The following is a 20,292-nucleotide window of genomic DNA, read 5'->3' on the forward strand; positions in this document are numbered from 1 at the left end:
TCAGGAGGAATAGGAGGTAGGATCCAGTGAGGAGCTGGAGGAGAGTGAGAAGAAGAGAACAATGTAGCAAGATCTGAGGCACAGGGGTAGGAGGAGGGGAAGGAGAATACAAGTTATGTCCTCAGAGAGGGATCCAGGGAGATCCCGGGCATCAGGATGGAGAGAGTGCAAGGACGAGGAGATTGGTGGAGGAGGAGCAGTTAGACAGCGTTCGAGGCTCAGGAGGCAGAGGAGGAACGGGCTGGAGGCAGAGTCAAGGGAGCCGGAGGAGGATGCAACCAATGTTCTGAAGAACAGCAGGATGAAGAAGGAGAGAAGGTGAATGCAGTCTGTGTCCAAGTAGAAGGAAAAGGAGGAGGATGCAGGCAGTGTCCTGGGAGCAGGGAGTGTGGGAGGTCCTGCAACGTCCTGTCTATTTCCCCTGAAGCCTGTCTGCATCCTCCTTACAGCCCATTCTACCACTCAGCTTAGATTTAGCAACAACATTAGATATATTACACTTGATCTCTTGATCAATTTCATCAAAATAGATTGTGAACAACTGGGGCCCCAGTACCAATCCTTGCAACAGTCCAATGGTTACAGCCTCCCAACCTAAAAATGATTGTTGGGATGAATTGAGCAGTCAATGCCCGTGAACTAAAGTCAGATGAATGGAGAGATTGAAATAATGGAGTCCAGAGATAGTACTGTAAATGCATGGATGCAGCAGCAAATTGGCTGATACAGAGGAGGATTCTGGCAATACTACAGACCTGGTAGTATGGAATCTGTGTGAAGGAAAGTTCCCAGATTTGTAAGCTCACCCCTGGATTATATAGGATGCCAAGATAGTGAGTAATCCGATTCCACCCAAAACAGTAAACTGGAGAGAGGATGGAAATATACTTCAGAGACATTAGTAATGAGCATAGCGTTTCGGTACAATAGTGGCAAGCTTAGTTGTAAATAGATGTGCAGGAAAAATGACTCAGACAACTCTGTCAATTAATTCTCAGAGATTTTTTGAACTCCTCAATGATCAAAAGTGGAAAACAATGATGAGATAAAGCCACAATCATATCAACAGTCGAAGTAAGGTACAATTATATTCACAAAAGTTCTGAATAAATTCTGACAATTTAGCAGATAGGCCTTCTGTCAGGGTACATTTGTTGATTGGAGCCATAAAGAGAAGCTAAATTTCCTTGTGCAAATTGATACGAATGTCGCTGAATACCTTCCCCAGGGCTTCGTAGAAGGGGTCACAGAAGGTGTGAATACATAGGGAGAAGATCCTGTTGACGCACTGGATCTCAATCAGGTAGCTCTTGATACAGGGCATGATGGCCCAGATGTGGCAGAAGGAGAGGCAGGCAAAGTAGAAACCCCAGATCAGTGACAGGGGGACACCAAAGATAGCAGAGAGTATTCGGTAGCACCAATACTTGGCCACAGTGAAGACTGTGACGCTGGTTTTCCACACACCGTCCAGGCTATATGTCCCCTCAGGCTCTGCAATCACATCTTCAAAGTCCACCTGTGGGACATAACCAAAATCATAATTAAAGCCTCTATACCCATCAAACACTGAGCCTCTCTTCATCCTGCTTTAGCCCACAAGTGTATGAAGGGAATACACAAAATTGGGTCGGTTTTGTAAGCACTTCAATGATGTTTGGTGACAATTTAAAATATCAGACTTTACTTGAGGGAACACTTTCTGTATATTTCTTAGCTGAAGAAAGCTGGAGAACACCAGGTTCTAATTCTCTGCCACTCAAATTATGTTTCTTGGAGTTCAAAATTTCAAAGGATATAGTAGGTAGTGTAGCGGTTAGCATAACACTGTTACAGCGCCAGCAACCCGGATTCAATTCCAGCTGCTGTCTGTAAGGAGTGTGTACATTCTGCCCGTGTCTGCATGGGTTCCCTCTGGGTGCTCCAGTTTCCTCCCACATTCCAAAGACATATGGGTTAGAAAGTTGTGGGCATGCTATGTTGGCGCCAGAAGCGTGGCGCCACTTGTGGGCTGCCCCCAGAACACTCTACGCAAAAGATGCACTTCACTGTGTGTTTCGATGTACATGTGACTAATAAAGAAATCTTATTTTAAGAGCATAATTATTACATAACAAATCTAAGCAGGAGTAGGCCATTCAGCCCCTTTTCTGCTCTGTCATTCAATAAGATCATAGTTGATCATTTACTTCAGTGCCACTTTCTTGCACTAACCTTCAGACTCCTAATATCTAAAAATCTATCAATCTCATTCTTGAATGTAAGATAAGATATCTTTATTAGTCACATATACATCAAAACACACAGTGAAATGCATTTTTTGCGTAGAGTTTTCTGGGGTCAGCCCGCAAATGTCACCACGCTTCCGGCACCAACATAGCATTCCCACAACTTCCTAACCTGTACATCTTTGGAATGTGGGAGGAAACTGGAGGAAACCCACCCAGACACAGGGATAATGTACAAACTCCTTACAGACAGCAGCCGGAATTGAACCCGGGTCGCTGGCGCTGTAAAGCGTTACGTTAACCACTACACTACTGAGTGACTAAGTCTGAACAGCCCCATTGGGTGAAGAATTACAAAGGTTCACTAGCCTCAGGGTGAATAACTGTCTTCTCATCTCTGCCCTGAATGGTTGAGCTCTTATTTTGGGACTATGTGGTGATAGACATATGGAGAAATTGTTTCCTCTGGTTGGGGAATCTGCATCAAGAGAACATAATCATAAAATTAAACTTAAATCATTAAAGAGTAAAATCAGCAAGGACTTAACAGGTGGTGAAGAGTCTGTAATTCTGCTCCCCCCCCCCCCCCCCCCCCAAAGGCTGTAGATGTTGAGAACTGCTTGGAGTTTACAAGACAAAGATTGATGAATGTTTAATTTGGCAACAATACAAAATTAAGGGAACAAAATAGATAAATTTAGTTGATTTATCCATGATCCAATTAAATAATGGAATGGCCTCCTTCTGTTCCTACAATCCTAAACTGCAGGACCACATGACATTAAATGATGCAATGTTATTTCTAGCTTGCTAATCATTCTCTTGTTTTGTTTAAAAAGAATGGTGTCAATATCAAATTTCCAAATCAGGGGGGATTCAAAGTTCACTCAGTATTGAGAGTACCTTGATACCATTGCAGTATAAGTTTCCCACACTGGTCATGTTCATGGTCTAATAAAACACTGTCAATTTAATTGCATTGTGCAGCTACAAGTTTGATTAATGGTAGCACTGAACTGTGAAATTGCACTTAGTTGATTCTACCCTGATTATCATCCAGCCAGATTCAAACCCAGTTTCCAGGGTGTGAGAGCTCACTGTGGTAACCCACTGGCCCTGCCAGGGCGCTTAGGAATTTTGAAGACTTCTTCCTATTCATTCCCAGGACACAGATGTATAGTAAAACTCCAGAAATCCAGTATCTGATTATTTGGAAATCCTGATAGTCTGACATCTGGCTCACTCACTCATCTGGATTGTGAGCCAGAGTTCAGAGCGCTTATATATTTCCCATTTCTTACTAACTGAGTTCAATGGAAATTTTACTATACCACTATAAAAACAAAAGTGTGTTAGGGTATTAATGGGAGTGACATCCAATAGTCCAGAAAATCTGTTAGTCCAGCACCACCAAAGTCCCAAAGGAGCAGGATTATTGGAGTTTTACTGCATTTGGAAAGGTTGACAATACACCCACTGCAACTGAGTGGAACACTGGACCCGTATAGAGGACAACTACCAGTGAACTATGGTGATATAGGACTGGAGGTACATATAGGGCAGACTAGACAAATGCAGCCAATTTCTTTTCCCTTAAGGATAACCGAGCTTTTAAACCATAACTTTATGGTCACGCGTACTCAAACTAGTTTCTTATTTCTAGATATTTTTGAAACAGAATTCAGATTCTCAAAGTATCCAGGTGGGCTTTGAATTGACAACAACAACTTGCATTTATATAGCAACGTTATCACAGCAAAACTCAACAAGCTGCCTCATTGAAGCACATTCATTTCACACAAGGCCATGCATAGAGATATTAGGATAAAGGTCCAAAGGTTTACTTAGAGGTAGGCTTTAAGAAGCATCAAAGAATGAAAGAGAGGTGTGGAGATAGAGGTTTTTGGGAAGGGAATTTCAGAGCTTAGAGTTTTGCTATGTAAAGGGTGCAAATAGAAAAGCATGTAAATCTAAGGGTGACCAAGAGGCCAGAATTGGAGGAGTGCAGACAACTTGGAGGGCTGAAGGGCTGGAGGAGGTGACAGATAGAGGGTTGAGGCATTGAATAGATTTGTAAACAAGGCTAAGCATTTTAAAATGAAGGTATTACAAAATAAGGAGCCACTGCAGCAAGTACAGAGTGTTAGGTGAACGGGATGGTGCAAGTTAGACAAGAGTTGATGAACATAATGGAGGACTGTACGAAGGATAGCTGTATGACAACATCGGAATAGTCAAGTCTAGAGTAAGAAATGCAAGGTTGAGAGTTTCAGTGGTAGAGGAGCTGAGGCAGGGTGGAGATGAGAGAGGTTTGGAGGTGGAAATAGCCAGCCTTAGCCATGATGTGGACACCTGATTCAAAACTCGCCTCAGAGCCAAATATAGGATCGTTGCAAATTATCTAGTTCGGTCTCAGACCAAGAGAAGGGAGAAGGGTTGAAGTGGGTGGCTGGATAACTGGATTTGTGATTGGGAATGAAGAAAATATTTTCAGTGTTCTTAATAACTCCTCCTCGCATCATATGCTATGCTGAAACATGTTTGACAGTGGTGGGATCAAGAGTGGCTTAGAACTGAAGATTATCAGTGTAATTGTGGAAATGTCTGCTGTGTTTTTGGATGATATGGTGACACTGAGTGCCAGCATGTAAATGAGAATGACCAGTGACAAAGGAACAATCTTATGGAGACACCAAACTGAGCAGTGGGCAAGGGAAGAAAAGGCAAGGCAGAGGATTATCCAGATGATTAAGAATGGAACCAGGAAAGAACAGTCCCAGCCACCTGAACAATATTGGAGAGACACTGGTGGAGAATCATAGTATCACATTGGAGGGGATCATTCAGCCCATCAGGTCTGTACCAGCTCTAAACCAGAGCTGGTTCCATTTCCCCATCCTCTCCCCACGACCCTGCCAATATTTTTCTTTCAAGCACTTATCCAGCTTTCTTTTGAATCTCCTGCACTAACCCAGCAGCAGTGGACTCCAGAGCCTAACCACTCACTGCGTTTAAAAGTTGTCCTCATTACTTCTGGCCCTTTTGCCCTTCACTATTCTGTATCCTCTGGTTCTTCACCTCCTCCACAAAGGGTCCTCTGTCCAAAGCAAATATTTCTATCAGATCCCTCACAGATTCCTCTTTGGAGGGAGAACAACCCCCCGTAGTTGTTAGGCATAAGACTAGGCTGCAGACAGGTCTGGAAGGTGAGATGGGAGGTGTCCTTTGTCACAAGCACAAATGATGTTATTGGCAGCATTGATTAGAGCCATTTCAATTCTATGGGAGGGCCAGAAGTATGAATGGAGATTTACAAACAAGAAGTTCAGGAAAGATTGGGGTGCGTTTGCAAGCTATATCACATTCAAGAAGTGAGGAAATTAGTGAAGAGGCAGCAGATGGCAAGGGTGGAGGGGTTCAAGGGTTAATCCCTTAATCACTGAATATCATCTACTGCATTCAGTGCTCCAAGTGTGACCTCCTCTGCACTGGTGAGACCAAACGCAAACTAGGTGACCGTTTTGCAGAACACCTGCGCTCTGTCCATAACCGTGACCTGCATCTCCCCGTTGCCAATCACTTCTACTCCCCCTCCCACACTGTCACTGATATGTCAGTGCTCAGCCTCTTCCATTGCCAGGAGAATTCCAAACACAAATTGGAGGAACAGCACCTCATTTTCCATCTTGGAACCTTGCAGCCTAATGGCATGAACATTGAATTCTCCCACTTCAGGACTTCAAGTAATCCTCACCCTCCTTCCCCACAAACCCCCACCCCCCCCCCCCCCCCCCCACCATGCTTCTTCTCTTCTTACCTTTCCTAGCCTCTTTTTTTTCTCTCTCTTCTTACCTTTGACCCATCCCCCAGTGGATCTGCTCTCCCCTCCTCCCCCACACCTGTCTATCACTATCTCTTACCTGCATCTACCTATCACCACCCTGTGCCCGCCCCACCTCCCCTTTTGTCCACCTATCACTGCTCTGCTTTTCCCTCCTATATATTGGGCTTCCCCTTTTCCTATCTTCAGTCTTGAAGAAGGGTCCTGACCCGAAACGTTGATCACCTGCTTTTCTCCACAGATGCTGCTTGGCCTGCTGAGTTCCTCCAGCATCATCGTGTTTTTCTTCAAGGGTAGCTGATGTTTTGAGGAAGATGATGATGAAGGAGAGGTCCCAGTACTTGAGGGGGCCAGAAAGGGACGTTGGGCAGTCAGCAGTTTACTGGGAATATGATCGAGGGAGCAGAAGGCCCACATCATAGGTGAGATGAGCTCAGGAAGGACACAAGGAGTGATAGGAAAAAAAGTTAGGTAAAGATGAGTTCAGAGCTGGGCCTGGGGACAGCATTCATGGCCTAGGGGGCTGGGGAAGAAAGGGGGGGGCAGCAGCAATGGCCTGGATGGTCCCAGTTTAAGTAACAAAGAAATCCATTAACTCCTCACTCTTGCTGCTGAAGATGAGGGTGGGAGAAACAAAAGACTTGGTTTGTAGCACAGAAGCTGGGAGTTATCTTTGCCTTCTGAGGTGGCCCAGGAATATAGAGCAGATCTGGCAGATAGCACCAGACCCGATGGTGCTTTATGTGTGGGATGACTAAACGAGTTGCCCACCATATGTGTTCAAGGAGCAGAGCTAAGGGATGAATCAAGATGGAAACGGGGAATGGGGGGATCTCTGGATTATCCTCTTCGGCTCTCTTGAATATTAGTTTAATAACTGGAACAATACACCATCAAACTCCAAGTTCAAGTCTATTGTTGTCACAGGTATACATATGCAGGGTATAAATGCCATGAAAAGTTGCTTCTTGTAGCAGCAGCACAGTACATTACAAGACAAGGACAAAAATAAGTTAACATAAACTTAAATTAACCTAAGTTATACATAACTTACATGTGTGCAAAATAAACCACAAAATAAACATAACACCACCAGTGCAAGATTAAGATAGAGAAAAAAATATATAGTCTGAGGTAGTGTTATCCAAATGAGAATGGGGAAGAATTCTTTCAGCTTAATGGAGATTGTTACACGCACGCACGCACGCACGCACGCACACACACACATCTCCAGTCTGGCCCTCTCTAGACAGTTTGTACATTATTGCGTGCCGTACTGAGAGAGTGCTGTACTGTAAGAGCTGATGGCTTTTAATCAAGAAATTAAAATAAGACTCAATCTATGCTCTCAGCCAAATGTAATAGATCCCTTGGTATTCTTTGCAAAAGAGCTCTGGTGTTCCGCCGGTGTCCTGAGAAACATTTATTCCTCAACCAACACCACCAAAATTCACTGCTGTCTGTGCGAGTCTGCTGCCTGCACATTAGCTGCTGGATTTCCTACATATTCTGACTGACTAAATCTCATGCATACTTCATTGGCTGTAAAGTACTTTGTCACGTCTGAGGTTCTTAAGTACAAGTTTGTTTTTTCTTTCATTACGTTGTACAATGGAAAAGCAAACAGAGGATATAAAATTGTCTTCAAATTCTGAATATAAAGATGTGTTTCAGAAAGCAGAAGGAATGGAAAGGGAATAGAATTCTGGGATGTTATTGCACTACCTGGCATGTAAGAACATCCACTGGAATTATTTTTATTTATTTGGGATTAGCTGCAGCTATATGACTTGTTTTTTACATTATGTACAAGCATCAAAAAGATGTCTGACCTCAGTGCTATGGAATATTGTTGTAGACTTTATATGGATGTTCACAGTGAGAAATATACTGTATTCAGGACTTTCTGTTAAAGCACAAAGTTCCATTTTCTACGTCACTCCAATCCCTTTCGTGGACTGATGTCGATAAGACTAGACTGCTCAATGGACAATTTATTGAACTTACATGCAACATGTTCATTAATTGCTTATTTTTACTTGTAATTTATAAAAAGTTTGACCTGAAGGTTTTTCTTTGCAATCAATTTTCAAGCGGGTTCATGTTCTAAGCTACGTCCCATTCACCCACTGCCCCGTGCTTGCTCACCTGATGTGGATCCGGCAAAACTCCGACCCTTCTTTTCAAATTCCTCCGCAACCCCACCCCTCACCTTCTTCTCCAGCCCTGCAACAACACATGATCTTGACATTCCTGACTTCCAGCCTTTTGCTCATCCCTGACTTTCACTCTTCTATTGGTGACAGATTGGCTCAGTGAGATTTCTTCCCTGAACCTCTCTACCCATTCCTTTCCCTTGACAGTTCTTAAAATCTACTTCTCAGACCAAGTTTTGATCACCTTTCCTAATATCTCTTTGCTTGTAGATCCTCCTGTGGAGCAGTCTGGGATGTTTTGCTACATTAAAGCTGATGCAAAGTGCCAGTTGCTATTTGTCTGATAGATCATCAATAACAAGCAGAAACAGCAATCATTTTAGCCTGAACTCCTCAATAACACTTTGCTTAAATTGCTGCCTTCTCCACATTGAAGTATGGGCGATTGCATGAAGATGGTACATATAAATTGTGAGGTCAAGTTAATTACCCAATAGTTGAACTAGTTAGGAAGCATTGTCATTAAGTTGCATGTAGGTCCAGTGACTAATTGAGTTCCCCTCACTCAGAAGAATGATGGGTGATCGGAAAGGCTGCAAAAGGGCTGATGGACTTCTGTTATTCCACACCACATTCATTGCATTTATCTATCCTCTGTTCCATCCTATTTTTATTTTCTGTGTGCTGACCTTTTTAGTGGCAAAACAACAAAAGGCTTCAATGTATCACAAGGTGGCTTTACTTCTTGAAGTGTAGACAGTGATATAATGTAGAGAAACACGTAAGTGACCATTTAAGCAAATTTAAGTGACATTGTTGTTCTTCTTGAACCGCTGTCTGAGAGGACAGAGAGCGCCTTGGCTGAGCTTCTCATCCAACGGATAGGAACTCCAACAGTACAGCTTTCAATCAAAACTGAATAGGAATGTCAACCTGGATTAGGCGACAAAGTTTCTTGACGCGCAGTTTGATCCTACAGCTTCTGTCCAGGAAATCGGTGCCATTCCTGGGCCAGGTCTATCAACTCAATCTGTGAAGTGACATTTAGTTTGTAGTTCCAGCAGGTCACAGATACTTCTGTATTAACCCCATTATCTCCCAGTGGAGTTGCTGAACAACGTTACCTTCAACTATCCTAACCTATAGGTAAAATCCTTGCCTGATCTGCCAATAAACTGGTCTAGGTCCTGGCACTAACCTTGCTCACTTGTCCTGAGACCTTTATGACCACCTCATTTTGCAGATAGGGTCAAAAACTAGTCACAATGCTTCATACTTTGCCTTTGATTTCCCCTTCTAGTGTTTGATGCACGGTCATTCTTTCCCACCACTGAATTGGCTAATTAGGTATAATGTTGGTTTAGTATCCTGGACTCCTGACTGAATGGTGATGTGCCAGCTCACATCTGTGACTTCTCTCTACCTCCAGCATCCTCCATCCTTATCTTAGTCAGGCCTCTGAAGGGAGGTAGTCAGTGAGGAAAGGGGGAGAGAGAGGCAGAGAGGAAGTCACACACTCCCTACCATCTGTATCCGCAAAGTGCTACACATCACATTACACAACTTAACTTTGGAAAGATGAAAACGAGAAGATGTGGAACTTAGTAAATGGTTGGTCTCAAAATTCACCAAATAGATAATTAAGTACCTGCGTCTGGGTATACAGCATTCTATGATTAATTATATCAGCTGTCAGCTGAAAATTAGTGCAAGAGTATTCAAAGACTCAAAATAATTTCATATACGACAGTTTTTATTTTATGGTCAATTTTATTTAATAATTTCTGGAGATATGGGCATCAAGTTGGAATTTATTGCCTAACCTTAATTACCCTTGGCTGGCACATCAGCACATCTAGTGATGTTCTGTTGGCACACTGCTTCAGTGACCCAGGTTCGATCCTACCTTCTGGTGCTGTCTGTGGGGAGTTTGCACATTATCTGGGTGCTCTGGTTTTCTCCCACATCCCAAAGGCATGCGGGTTTGTAGGTTAATTACCCACTGTAAATTGCCTCTAGTGTGCAGGTGAGTGGTAGAATCAGGGGAATTTTGATAGGAATACTGATTATCCTACTGGATACTGAAAGGCCTGAATAGAATGGATGTGGAGAGGATGCTTCCAGTCTAGGATCTGAGGACACAGCCTCAGAATAAAGGGATGTCCCTTTAAAACTGAGATGAGGAGGAATTTCTTCAGCCAGAGTGTGGTGAATCTGTGGAATTCGTTGCCACAGGAGGGCTATGGAGGCCAAGTCATTGGGTGTATTTAAGGCAGAGATTGATAGGTTCTTGATTGGTAAAGGGGTTAAGAGTTATGGGGAGAAGGCGGGAGAATGGGGTTGAAAAAAAATCAGTCATCATTGAATGGCAGAGCAGACTCAATGGGCCAAATGGCCTGACTCTGCTTCTATATCTTATGGTCTTATGGAATGTGGGGAGAATAGGTTACGGAGACAATTAGTGGGGGAATGGGATTGCTATGAGAGAGTGCACAGACTCTATGAGCCAAACTGCTCTAAGTCTAAAGGAAATATGGAAATGTGGAAGGTGGTGGTGAGGGAGCACATTGATCTGTTGTAATATGGGTGAAAATATGTCTCCAAAATGCTGCTAGGTGGGGCGTTCCAGAATTTTGACCCTGTAGCAATGAGAGAAAGTGATATAGTGCCTAGCTGGGATAGAGTGCGATTTGGTGGGTGCAGTTTAGACTTGCTCCTCTGCTCCTGCTGTCTTTGACCAGCTGACAGGTACTGTCAAAGAAGTTTAGGCAAGTTACACTACCTTCTGGTGGTCCTGCAACTTAATCCTTCACACCGTACTCTAGACCTATACTATGGAGTTCTACGTCGGTAGGGAGTTCCTCTGACAAGTGTTGGCACTGTCAGCTGAGGTATAACTACATTCGGGCCTGAGCCAATTTTTATTTTAAACTTGCAAGCAAAAAAGGATAGACAGAATTCCTTGCTTGCATTTAAATAAACATGCATTGTATTTGTTGCAGCATTGTGACCCAAAAGCTAATGTTTTGCAACAAACTCACTCTCACTGTTGCAATGTTTGGACGACTCCCTCTCATGGGAATTAAGTCCGGCAGGTTTTCTTCCCTAAGGACCTTACTGAACCAGTTAGCTCTTTATAATAAAGCAACAGCCTTGTGGTGACATGAGAGGTGGCAAACACTGCAGTGTGGAGCAAAAAACAAATTGCTGGAGGAACCCAGCAGGTCAGGAAGCATCAGTGTGGGCAAAGGGATAGTCAACATTTTGGGTTGAGACTGTAAGAGGGGAGATAGCTGGTATAAAGAGGTGAGAGGGAGGGGCGAGGCAAGCTCTGGCCCCTGATAGGTGAAACCAGGTGAGGAGGAGATTGACGGGCAGCCTCGCAGTCACTGATACCAATGCTTTACTTCCAATTCTGTCCCTTAACTGAATTCAAACACTGAACTGAAAGTGAGGTCTACTGCATGGTAAGCATAAAGCTAGTTACTCTGGGTGTTGCTTGTTGCTAGGCTGCCCAAACATCAGCGAAAGTGCTGAGCCTCTGCTCCAAAAACAGAAAGTTCATTGTGGTCAAGTTACAGCTCAGCCAATCAGGCAGTCCTGCCCTCCTGGGCACCACAGGCTCCCTCTGCTCTCGGCTGTGGTGCTGGGCAGTGCATAGCGTGTGAGTGAAACATTCCACCATAGCAAGTGACAGTCCATCAGTGCAGGCTCCACCAGCTGCCAGCCACTCCTTCTGTGGCATTGATTTGCCTCAGCAAATACCACCGTACCCTACCTCAAATCCAGCCCCTGAGCACAAAGTCCCACGAGGACAAAAGTGAGGTTGCCTGGGGGTTTAAGTGTATTTTTAATCCTCCTTGACTTTGCTTGGGCACGGTCAGGACTAGTACCTCAGGAAACCTGCAAAGGACTTTGTTCCTCTGTGGCCATCTGATAATTTGAATTTTGTTTCAGAAAAGTCTTTGGAGATAAAAGTGCAGTGGTCACTGAAAGGGCAGGAAGTCTGCCATCTTCAGCTGGACTCCAGTCCCTCTCCAAGGTGACTGAATAATTGACCATGAAAGTGGACTGGTTATAGGATCATAGGGAGATAGTGCACAGAAACAGGCCCTTCAGCCCAATGAGTCTGCAACAACCATCAACCACCAGTTACACTAATCCAAGACTGATTCCATAGTTTAATTCTCCTCACATTATCACCAACTCCCCCCACTCACCTACACACCGGGGATAATTTACAGCAGCCAGTTAACCTACCAACCTGCATGTCTTTGGGACGTGGGAGGAAACCAAAGCACCCGGCAGAAACCCATGCAACCAAAGGGAAACGTGGCAACTCCACACAGACAGGACCCAAGGTCAGGACTGAACCCAGGTCTCTAGCACTGTGAAACAGTGGGTCTACTAGTTGCACTACTTCAAGGCGTTCAGCTGTATACACTGGCAGGGTTTTAATGGTAGCAACAAATATCAACACTGCCAGCAATACACACTGAGAATGAAATGATTTCTGAGAAAACACTGGGCTTCGGAAGCTCTCATACCTCTCTCAGGCAATCGCAGAACCAAGGGACTCTTAGCATATTATGAATGCATCAACTTTTTGAAAGTGCAACCAATCAATCACAGTCTCCATCCTCTCAGTTCCATAAACATTTGCTCCTCAAAGCACATATCCAATTCCCAAAGTGAATCTGCATCCACCACCCTTAAGGCTATGTACTCCAGATCATAACAACATACCTCATGCTAGCCTAAACAGTAGAACTAAGGGCAGCAGACTATATAAGGAACAAAAGCTCAAAGTCAAGTTGGATCCCATTGTCATCTGCTTTCAATAATAATTGTTGGCTAATAATGGGGAGAAGCCAAGGCTGCAAGGTTGCCCGGCACAGGAACAGCAAAGGCAGTGGGGAAGTTGGGGGTGTATGGAGGCGGTGTGTGTGTGTGTGTGTGTGTGTGTGTGTGTGTGTGTGTGTGTGCGCGCGCGCGCGCGTGCGCACGTCTGTGTGTGTGCGCGTCTGTCTGTCTGTGCATGTGAGTGTGCACATGGTGTATGTGTACGTGTGCAAACCTGGTTTGTGTGCGTGTGCGTGTGCATGCGTGTGTGTGCGCATGTGCAAGTGTATATGTGGTGTGTGTGTGTCCATGCACTTGTGTGTACACATTGTGTGTGTGCGCATGGTGTGAGTGTGCGCGTTGTGTGTGTGTGTGCACATTGTGTGTGTGGCGTGTTTCTGCACGTGTGCGCATGTCTGTGCATGTGTGCTAGTGTGTGTGCGTGGGTCTGTGCACGCGTAATGTGTGTGGGTGTGTGTCTGCGCTTGTATGTGCATGTGTGGGTGTGCACATGTGTGTACCCATGTGTGTATGCAAGTGTGCGCGCGCGTTTGCATAGTCTGCATGTGTGTGTGCTTGTGTGTTTGCACACCTGGTGTGTGCATGTGCGTGGTGCGTGTGTGTGTGTGTGTGTGTGTGTGTGTGGTGTGTGTGTGCATGTGTATGGGCCGTGTGTGCATTTGCATGGCTGGTGTGTATGTGTGTGCACAAGCATATGCACATGGTGTGTGTATGCGCGTGTGGTTTGTATGTACGTGCATGGTGTGTGTGCATGTGTGTGTATGCTTGTATGCGGGTTTGTGCCTGTGCATGGTGCATGTGTATGTGTGTGTGTGGTGTGTGTAGTGTGTGTGCATGTGTGTGTGCACGTGTATGTGCTTGTGTGAGTGTGTGCTGTGCGTGCAAGTATATGTTTTTGTGCACATGTATGGGGGTGGTGTTGTTGAAGGGTGTGCACGGAAAGGTGAGGGTAGGTACAGGTGAGTACAAAATGGACACTGTTCCAAGTTGGAGACATGAAGTGTTTGTATTTTACTTCTAGGCCTCACCTGCACAGCACCAGCCTGATGAGTGTTTGAACCAGATGGAAAGTGGCAGCTATGCAGCAGCTGTGGGGAAGGTACAACAGGCCAAAAATCTGTTCCCTATCTGTAACAATGGTTTTGATGAGCAGATCACATGTAACATATCCAAGTTTGCAGATGGTCTGAACTGGGTGTCAATTTGGTCAGTGAGAAGGATACAGAGAGTTGTTAGAAGAACATAGACATGTTACATGAAAGGACAAGGGCATGGCAAAGGGAAAATAATGTGGAAAAATATGAGGTCATCACTTTGGTAGAGAAAATAGAAAGGGGGAGTATTTTTAAAGTGGTGAGAGATTGAAAGGTGTTGGTCCTGTGCTGTACTGTGCTATGTTCTATGTTCTTCAAATGGATCTGTGCATCATTGTATGACTCACTGAAGGTTAACATGCAGGTACAGCAAGCAGTTAGGAAAACCGACAGTATGTTGGCCTTAATTTCAAGTGGATTTGAGTACCAGAATAAGGATATCTTGCTCCAATTATATACAACTCTGATGTGTCCACAGGAAAGCTTGCACAGAGGAAGCATATCTACTCAAGAATGAATTGCAAGAGTCTCAGTCAGATGAGAGGGTGGGGGAAGGGGTAAGTGGGAAATGGAAGGGGTGATTGTGCAGAAGAGAACCCCATGGCATTTCTTGTGGGGCATGATGGATGTAATTCTGCCCTCTGAGAATCTAATCCTGCTCCTTCCACATCCTCAAAGGGCAGTGTTTGATTTATGCCAGAGGATCCATGCTGTCCACAATCTTGCTGCAGGTCTTCTCCAGACTCAGATGAGGCAGGAGCAAGCCATTCAGCCTTTCAAGTTTGTTCTGCTGTTCAGTCAGATCATAGCTGAGCAGTATGTTAACTCCAATTACCTGCCTTGGTTATGCTGACCTTAGTAAACTACTGGGGCTTCAGTTAAAATGCAGTTGAAGCCCTACTGACGTAGACCCCCACTTCCTTGTGCACCAACGGAATCCAGCAGGTTAAATGGACAGCAGTTAGGAAAACCGACAGTATGTTGGCCTTAATTTCAAGAGGATTTGAGTACCAGGATAAGGATATCTTGCTCCGATTATATACAACTCTGATGTGTCCACAGGAAAGCTTGCACAGAGGAAGCATATCTACTCAAGAATGAATTGCAAGAGTCTCAGTCAGATGAGAGGGAGTTTCAGGTAGATTAAATAAATCCCTAATCTGTTACATCCATCCACCAGTTTCCACCAGACCGATTGGGTTAAAAACAACCCGATGGTTCTTTCAGTGTTTGCAAGCAAATAAATAAAAGATTTAGCAACACCACGATACAAGTCACACCAATGTGATTACAAAAATGGCACAAATTAATTTTCTCTTTATGAAAACACAGAAGAAATGCTGCTGGACATACTTAGACTAAACATTAACTGCTGAGAAATGAAACTCAGGTCAGTTGACCCACTGGATGTTGATAGGTAGATAGATAGCTAGATAGATAGATAGATATCTTTATTAGTCACATGTACATCAAAATACACAGTGAATTGCATCTTCTGTGTAGAGTGTTCTGGGGGCAGCCCACAAGTGTCGCCACGCTTCTGGCACCAACAATAGCATGCCCACAACTTCCTAAACTTCCTAACCCATATGTCTTTGGGATGTGGGAGGAAACCAAAGCACCCAGAGGAAACCCACGCAGACACAGGGAGAACATACAAACTCCTTACAGACAGCGGCCGGAATTGAACCTGGGTCGCTGGCGCTGTAATAGCGTTACGCTAACTGCTGCACTACCATGCCTGCCCTTCCTTTGGACTTCTGCTTCTCTGCTTATCCCAGTAGGAAAGGCTGTTATGTATCATTGCAGCAATTTGTACCTTTTCATCAACTATTCATTGGATGGTGTGTTTGGATCAACTGTACGAATGATCATTTCCATCTTACACAGTACAGGTCAAAGGACTCAGGCTCTTAGCTTTCCATTGTGTATCTAGCTATTCAATTTGCTTGCTAATCATTCCATTCAGTGCCTCCCAATTCATCCTCGATTCTTTGAATCAGAATCAATTTGAGACATTGGCCACATTTGTTAGTCCTTCCCCAACCTGTTACCCCGGGCAAGCTTTTTGAAAGCTCTAGTGCTGTTCTTGAGGGGTTAGACACAACATACTGTGCACAGACAATATGTCACAGGTTGGCAGAGACCTCCTGGGCCGAAGTGCCTGTTCCTGTGCTTTGCTGTCCTATGTTCTATATATGATTGAACGTACTGGTGGCAAGCTAATTTTGTTCACTTACCTCTGAGTTAGAAGATTGTGGGTTCAAGCCCCACTTTATTGATACGGACACAATGATTATGGAAAGGCATTTCAATGTTGTCTAGAGGGAGATCTTCACTCTCAGAAGTTTGCAATATGACGTTAAACACATCTTGTCTTATACATGCAGGTAAAAAGATCCCATGGATTGATATGATGAAGAACAGGGAGATCCCTGATGTCCTGGACAATGTTCATCCTTCAGCAATACCAGAAGACAGACTGCAAAAATCAAACCGCTGGAGGAACTCAGTGGGTCAGGCAGCATCCGCAGAGAGAAACGGTCAGTTGACGTTTCAGGCCAGGACCCTTCACCTGGACTAAGGGCAGGGTGAAGTTAATAGCGAAGTTGACGAAATTGACAAGCTTCGCACGAGTGCAAGAGGCAACACCAATGCAGTTGTCAATGTAGAACATAGAACAGTACAGCACAGGAACAGGCCCTTCAGCCCACAATGTCTGCGCCAAACACGATGCTGAATTAAACTCTTCTGTCTGTACATGATCCACATCCCACCATTCTCTGCATATACCTAAAAGCATCTTAAACCCACCTATCATATCTGCTTCCACCACTACCCCTGGCAGCCCATTCCAGGCACCCATCACGCTGTGTAAAAAACCTGCCCCACACATCTCCTTTAAACTTCCCCCTCTCACCTTAAATTCATGTAGTGTGGAAAGAGTCAGGGAGTGTTGCCACAGTAGGTTTGGAAAATGGACACCTCCATGTAGCCAACAAAAAGGCAGGCTTAGCTGGGGCTCATGCATGTGCCCAGGGCTACACCTTTGACTGTGGGAGGAATCAAAAGAGAAGTTGTTCAGGGTAAGCACAAGTTCTGCCAGGCAGAGGAGACAGTTCGTAGAGGGGAATTGGCTGGATCTATGTTCTAGAAAGAAACAGAGAGTCCCAAGGCCTTCGTGATGGGGGATGGAAGTGTACAGGGACTGGACGTCCATGGTGAAGGTGAGGCGGTGGAAGTTATTAAAAAGGTGGAGAGCAAACAAAGTGTCCTGGATGTAGGTGGGAAGGGATTGGACAAGAGGGGGACAAGATAGAGCCGAAGTATGAGGAGATGGAACAAAGCCTCCAGAAAACCGACTATCAGATGAATGTTTGGGAGAGCTTGCAATGCACACTTTCCTACATTATCATCAGGATAACACTTTGTTGATTGTCAAAAGCAAAGAGAATTTATAGTGTAAAAGCCCTTGCAAAAAAGTTTTTGTTTGAACTTGTGCTTTGTTTTCAAGCTCCCTATCTAAAGTAACTCTCTTTTTGTAACCCAGTCCTGATGAAGGGTCTCGACCCGAAACGTCGACTGTTTATTTCCCTCCATAGACGCTGCCTGACCCGCCGAGTTCCTCCAGCGCTTTGTGTGTGTTGCTCTCTTTTCGGTCAATGCTATCGTGCCGCCGCCACATGTGGGATAATCAATGAAGATTTAGCTTCACAACTGTGGTTAATATCAAATCACATACCGTACTACAGTAAATGCAATTCAACCTAGAGTCTGTACATTCATAACAGAGCACGGCAGGTTAAATATAGAGCGGTTGTCAACACTTCGAGGCTTGGGATATTTAAAGCAGGAACGCATTTAAAGCGGTAACACCCCCCCCCCCCCCAAAAAGATTGGGAGAGGTAGGGAAACAGCCAACAATGGAGTGAAATTAGCCTTTAGAGATTGAACTAAACTTCACGGCGTGCATTTGTTTAAATAGTTAGTGCAGCACTATTAAAAGGCAGGTGTGTGTGCACTGCATAGGGCACGGCTCAATGAATGGGAGAGCTGTTCAGAGTCAAAGGTTTTGCTGTTACAAGAGACAAACATGCAGGTTACAACAGAGGAAGCGAGTTCTACCTTGACCACATCCTCGTTGATGCGGTTGGGGTCGCGGTTTACCAGGTCGATTTCTTTCGTGATGCCGCCTTTGAACTTCTGCTCGGCGCTGTTCGGTTTGATCTCAGCCATGGCCCTCGGTAGCTTCACCGATTGAGCGAACAGCTCAAAGAGACTGGGGGGTAAGGCGTGCCTGTGTGGCGAGGGGAGAGAAAAAGGTCGGTTGCAGGAAGCGGTGGCGAGGATTTCGCCACAACCCACCCCCCCAACACCAAGTCCCAGCCACACCCGGGATATCAGCCTACAGGTCAAACTGCTCTGAGTCCCTGCACCCCCGCCGTCTCACCAGCCCGTGGCACTCCTCACAGACAGACCCGAGGTTACGGACAACCACCGGCACCATTATAGGGCATTCCCTCTCCTGTTTTAATAATAACACCGGCAGAAATTCCTCACTGTTGCCCGGACACTGCGGGAAGGGGAGCGGGAACATCAGCCTCAATTAATCCCAGAGTGGACGATTGTGGGGGACTCGCTGCCGGTCTGGGATATCGGGCGCTGGTCTGGGCTATTTGGTTTAAAACATTGGTAATGTTTGAACTGTTTTTAACAAAAAAAAACACAAAGACTAACTTAGAAAAATTATTTTTCTCACTAATAACGAGTCACTACTCTCGATTAAGAGCCAGGGTCCAGGTAGCCAAACGGCCCTTCCAGTGATTCAATTGTACTTCTACCAATCTAGTGTCCTGCGTTCAGTGCTCACAATGTGTTTCCTCTACCAAGTGTGGATTGGGTGACCATTTCCTCAGAACACATTGATTCAGTCTGCATGAATAACCAGCTTGTCTGTCAGGTTAATTCTCCATCCCACTTCCCCTTCTGACTTCTCTGCCTTTGGATTCCTGCACTGTTCCAGCAAAACTCTACATAAGCTCCAGGAACTGCATCTCATCTTCTGACAAGATACAGTATAGCCTTCTGGTCTCAATGTTGATTTCAGCAATTTCAGATAACCTACCTTTTCAGTTTATGTCAGAACTGGCTAGTTCAGATAACTGGTCATCAACCTGTAATGTTAACTCTGTGGTTTCCTCTGTTCACAGATGCTGCCTGACCTGCTGAGTATTTTCTCTGCTTTCTTTCAGATTTCCAGCAACTGCAGTGTTTTGCACCTCACAGTTCCAGTGTTTCTTTTTACTCCCTCTCCTCTATGTACATCTGCTCCAGACAGATTCACTGTGATGAACAGCCTTCACCACCAACACCTGAATCATTCAGTCTCTTCTGATGCCTGCCCTTCCTTTGCTCTCTCCACCCCTCCCACTTCTTCACAAGTTAAAACCTGTTCAATTTCTAATTTGTCCCAGTTCTCGCAAAAGGTTATCAACCTGAAACCTTAACTGTTTCTCTCTCCACAGATACTGCCTGATCAGCTGAGTGTGTCCAGCATTGTCTGTTTGAACTTTAGCAAAAAAAAACTGCTGGAGGAACTCAGCGGGTCGAGCAGCATCTGTGGAGGCAAAGGGATGGTCAATGTTTTGGGTCGAGACCCTACATCAGGACCAGTGCAGTGTCTCAATCAGCGTCTGATGCAGGGCCTTGACCCAAAACATCGACTATCCTTTTGCCTCGGCAGATGTTGCCTGACCTGCTGTGTTGCTCCAGTAGTTTGTTTTGTTTTTACTCCATATTCCAGCACCTACAGTCTCTTGTGTCGCTGTTTTAACGTTATATGTGTACATGCTATTATGACTGATTTCAATATAGATGAAACTCCATTTACCCCTCTTTATTCTAAATTCCTTAAAAACTTTGGTTCGTGAAAATCTGTCAATCTCAGAATTAAAGACAACAATTGACACACCCATTGCCTCTGCCATTTGTGTTAAAGAGTTCCAAAGTTCTACAGTCCTTTCTGTGTAGAATTGCTCCCTAATTACACTTCTGAATGACTTGGTTTTAATTTTTAGACAGAACCCACCGATACACAACCAGCAGAAATA

General features: G+C 44.7%; 1 protein-coding gene across 1 annotated transcript; it reads right to left on the bottom strand.

Annotated features, from left to right (window-relative positions):
- Positions 1 to 1,163: 1,163 nt before the first annotated feature.
- cav3 (caveolin 3) lies at positions 1,164 to 18,424 on the bottom strand. The gene is made up of 2 exons (XM_052018484.1): positions 18,308 to 18,424; positions 1,164 to 1,519 (listed from the first exon to the last, which is right to left on the bottom strand). Exons 1-2 carry the CDS (start codon positions 18,416 to 18,418, stop codon positions 1,178 to 1,180), a joined length of 453 nt encoding a protein of 150 aa, XP_051874444.1. The 5' UTR covers positions 18,419 to 18,424; the 3' UTR covers positions 1,164 to 1,177.
- Positions 18,425 to 20,292: the final 1,868 nt, after the last annotated feature.

Source organism: Pristis pectinata, chromosome 6 (genome assembly GCF_009764475.1).
Source record: "Pristis pectinata isolate sPriPec2 chromosome 6, sPriPec2.1.pri, whole genome shotgun sequence".
NCBI lineage: Eukaryota > Metazoa > Chordata > Chondrichthyes > Rhinopristiformes > Pristidae > Pristis > Pristis pectinata.

Coding starts and splice junctions, on each gene's coding strand:
- cav3 (XM_052018484.1), bottom strand. CDS start 18,418: ATGGCTGAGATCAAACCGAACAGCGCCGAGCAGAAGTTCAAAGGCGGC. Junction 1,520..18,307: donor TCAACGAGGATGTGGTCAAG/GTAGAACTCGCT, acceptor TATGTCCCACAG/GTGGACTTTGAAGATGTGAT.